Source organism: Pagrus pagrus (genome assembly GCF_965226575.1).
Source record: "Pagrus pagrus genome assembly, chromosome: 24".
NCBI classification, from domain to species: Eukaryota; Metazoa; Chordata; class Actinopteri; order Spariformes; family Sparidae; genus Pagrus; species Pagrus pagrus.
In genome coordinates, this window is record NC_140206.1 from 205,001 (window position 1) to 207,500 (window position 2,500).

The following is a 2,500-nucleotide window of genomic DNA, read 5'->3' on the forward strand; positions in this document are numbered from 1 at the left end:
GTTCAAAGACCTGTCCGAAGGACCCGGCCCTCGTGGACCGCGAAGGCTGCAGCCCCTGAATTTGGACACAGCCAGTGACGCCCTCAGTCATGTCTGACAGGAGCGTCAGCTTCCTGTGTGTTTTGTCCCTGAGTGGTGTCTGTCAGGAGGTGTGTGTGTTGATGGCAGAGCTGTCAGTCAGCTGCTCTTCTTCTTCTACAGTTTCAGCTCTTTGACTTGTCTGTTGTCTTTCTTCTTCGTGGCCTTTCAGGAGGACAGTGAGCGGTACTCTCGCCACTCACGGAGACACGCTTCGGTCTGTATCTGTCTGTCTTCAGTCTTTAGACTTCTACTTCTTCCTGTTCAGTCTCTGTTACTTCCTGTTCCCGTTCTGATCAGATATTGAAAATGACTGTGTGCATCATGGTTCAGCATGTGTGTCAGCACACTGATAAAAGTTATCATGTTGGACTTCAGAAGCTCTGATAAAGGGTTCTGTCCTCCACGGCCCACCTGTAGACGCGTGGTCCCCTGCTGATGATTGGACCAGTCAGATTTGTTGGCCCTGCTGCACACTCTCAAGCAACACCTACTGTCAGAGTTGGGGCCACAAGTTTATAAGTGTAATGACGTGACAGGAAGGTTTAATACAAAGAAAATCATCCAGACCCAGGAGCAGGAGCAGGACCAGGACCAGGAGCAGGAGTAACTGCAGGAACAGGTCAATGAGCAGGAACAAGTCAGCTAGCAGGTCCGAGAGCAGGACAAAGAGCAAATGCAGGACCAGTAGAAGGTCCAAGAGCAAGAGCAGGTCCAGACCCAGGGCAAGGGGCAGTAATAGGAGAAGGAGCTGGTCCATGGGAAGGACCAGGAGCAGAAGCGAGACCATGAGTAGGTCCAAGAGTAGGACCAGGGGCAGGTACAAGTCCAACAGCAGGAGCAGGTGCAAGAGCAGCAGGTCTAAGCGCAGGGCCATAGGAAGGAGCAGGTTCAAGATGAGAAGTAGGAGCAACAGCAGAGCCATAAGTAAGTCCAAGAGCAGGAGCAGTTCAACAACAGGGGGAGGAGCAGGGAGAAGCTGTAGGTCCAAGAACAGGGCCAGGAGCAGAAGCAGGTCCAGTAGTTGGTCCAAGAGCAGTATGAGGATCAGGAGCAGGTCCAAGAGCAGCAGGTTGAAGAGCACGAACAGGTCAACAAACAGGAACAGGTCCAAGGATAAGAGCAAGTCCTAACCCGAAAGAGCAGGATCAGGTCCTGGATCAGTGACAGCATCAGGATCAGACTGGTGGAGGTGGTCTCTGTGTGTGTCTTAAACGTTCTGTGTGTTTGCAGATGTCAGATGATGAGGAGAGGATGTCTGTGGGCAGTCGGGGAAGCTTCAGGGTGAGTCTGACCTACACATGAACACATGAACATGGACACATGGACACATGGACACATGAAAACATGAACATGAACACAATAACAGCTGCAGGTCACATGTCTGATCCTGATCTATAATCAATAACAGCTGCAGGTCACATGTCTGATGCTGATCTATAATCAATAACATTGTTTAAAAACATCCTACAGACACAAAATATGTTATAAAATCACAAAAAAACAAACAAGCACCAGAACTGCTGTTGATCAATAAAACATCAGCATCAACGACCCAACTGAACGTGACGTCAACCCGCCTGATGTTACACCTTAAATTGTCTGTTTTATGAGTGGAGTCTGGTCTGTCACTCTCGTCTGCAGACCTCAGTGCTGTTCACTGACGCTCCTCGCTCTCTCAGCTGCAGGGTCGGTGTCTGACATCACTTCCTGTTTGTTGTGTGTGCTGTCAGTAGGTGTCACACAGGTGGAGATAGATCAGTGGTAGGTGGTGACGCGTGGTAGACGTGTAGCTGAAGACAACTTCAGTTTTTACAGACGTGTAAGAAAATCTGTCGTAAGTCATTTCAGCTGTAAAATGAAATCATTCACATCTCTTTAGTCCCGCCCACAGAGCAGTAAGAGCAGCTCTGATTGGCTGGCTACTATCTGTCCGACCAATCGGAGGGCTCGCTGTTCCACCTTTTATTTTAAGTGGTTTGGATGAACTGATATAAAAAACAGCAGATGATAATTAATTTCATTATTGATCACCACGACGATCAATACGTTTGTTTACTAACTTAACTAACAACAAATACTGACTGAAGCTAATTCTGCTCTCTTCCTCCTCCTCCTCCTCCTCCTCCTCCTCTTCCTCCTCCTCCTCCTCCTCCCTCTCTCCCTCCTCCTCCCTCCCTCCCTCTCCCCCTCCTCCTCCTCATCCTCCCTCCTCCTCCTCCCCCTCCTCCTCATCCTCCCTCCTCCTCCTCCCCCTCCTCCTCCTCCCCCCTCCTCCTCCTCCCCCTCCTCCTCCCCCTCCTCCCCCTCCTCCCTCCCCCTCCTCCTCCCCCTCCTCCCCCTCCTCCCCAGCCTTCAGACTACAGTGGGTTTTTGGGCTCCAGCTCTCGGGCCTCCTCCAGGGCCAGTTCAGCTCGTGCGA

General features: G+C 50.9%; 1 protein-coding gene across 8 annotated transcripts in view; it reads left to right on the plus strand.

Moving 5' to 3' along the window:
• Window positions 1-2,500, plus strand: part of lrrfip1b (leucine rich repeat (in FLII) interacting protein 1b) — a 25,743-nt gene that overhangs the window by 9,579 nt on the left and 13,664 nt on the right. For 5 of the 8 annotated variants that reach the window (XM_084346863.1, XM_084346856.1, XM_084346859.1 and 2 more), the window contains 3 exons: window positions 251-295; window positions 1,312-1,362; window positions 2,431-2,500. The exon at window positions 2,431-2,500 is cut by the window's right edge and continues 8 nt beyond it. In XM_084346863.1, the coding sequence (XP_084202989.1) occupies window positions 251-295; window positions 1,312-1,362; window positions 2,431-2,500 (166 nt within the window). The remainder of the gene's footprint in view (window positions 1-250; window positions 296-1,311; window positions 1,363-2,430) is intronic. The other 3 variants (XM_084346858.1, XM_084346860.1, XM_084346862.1) reach the window with 3 other exon arrangements.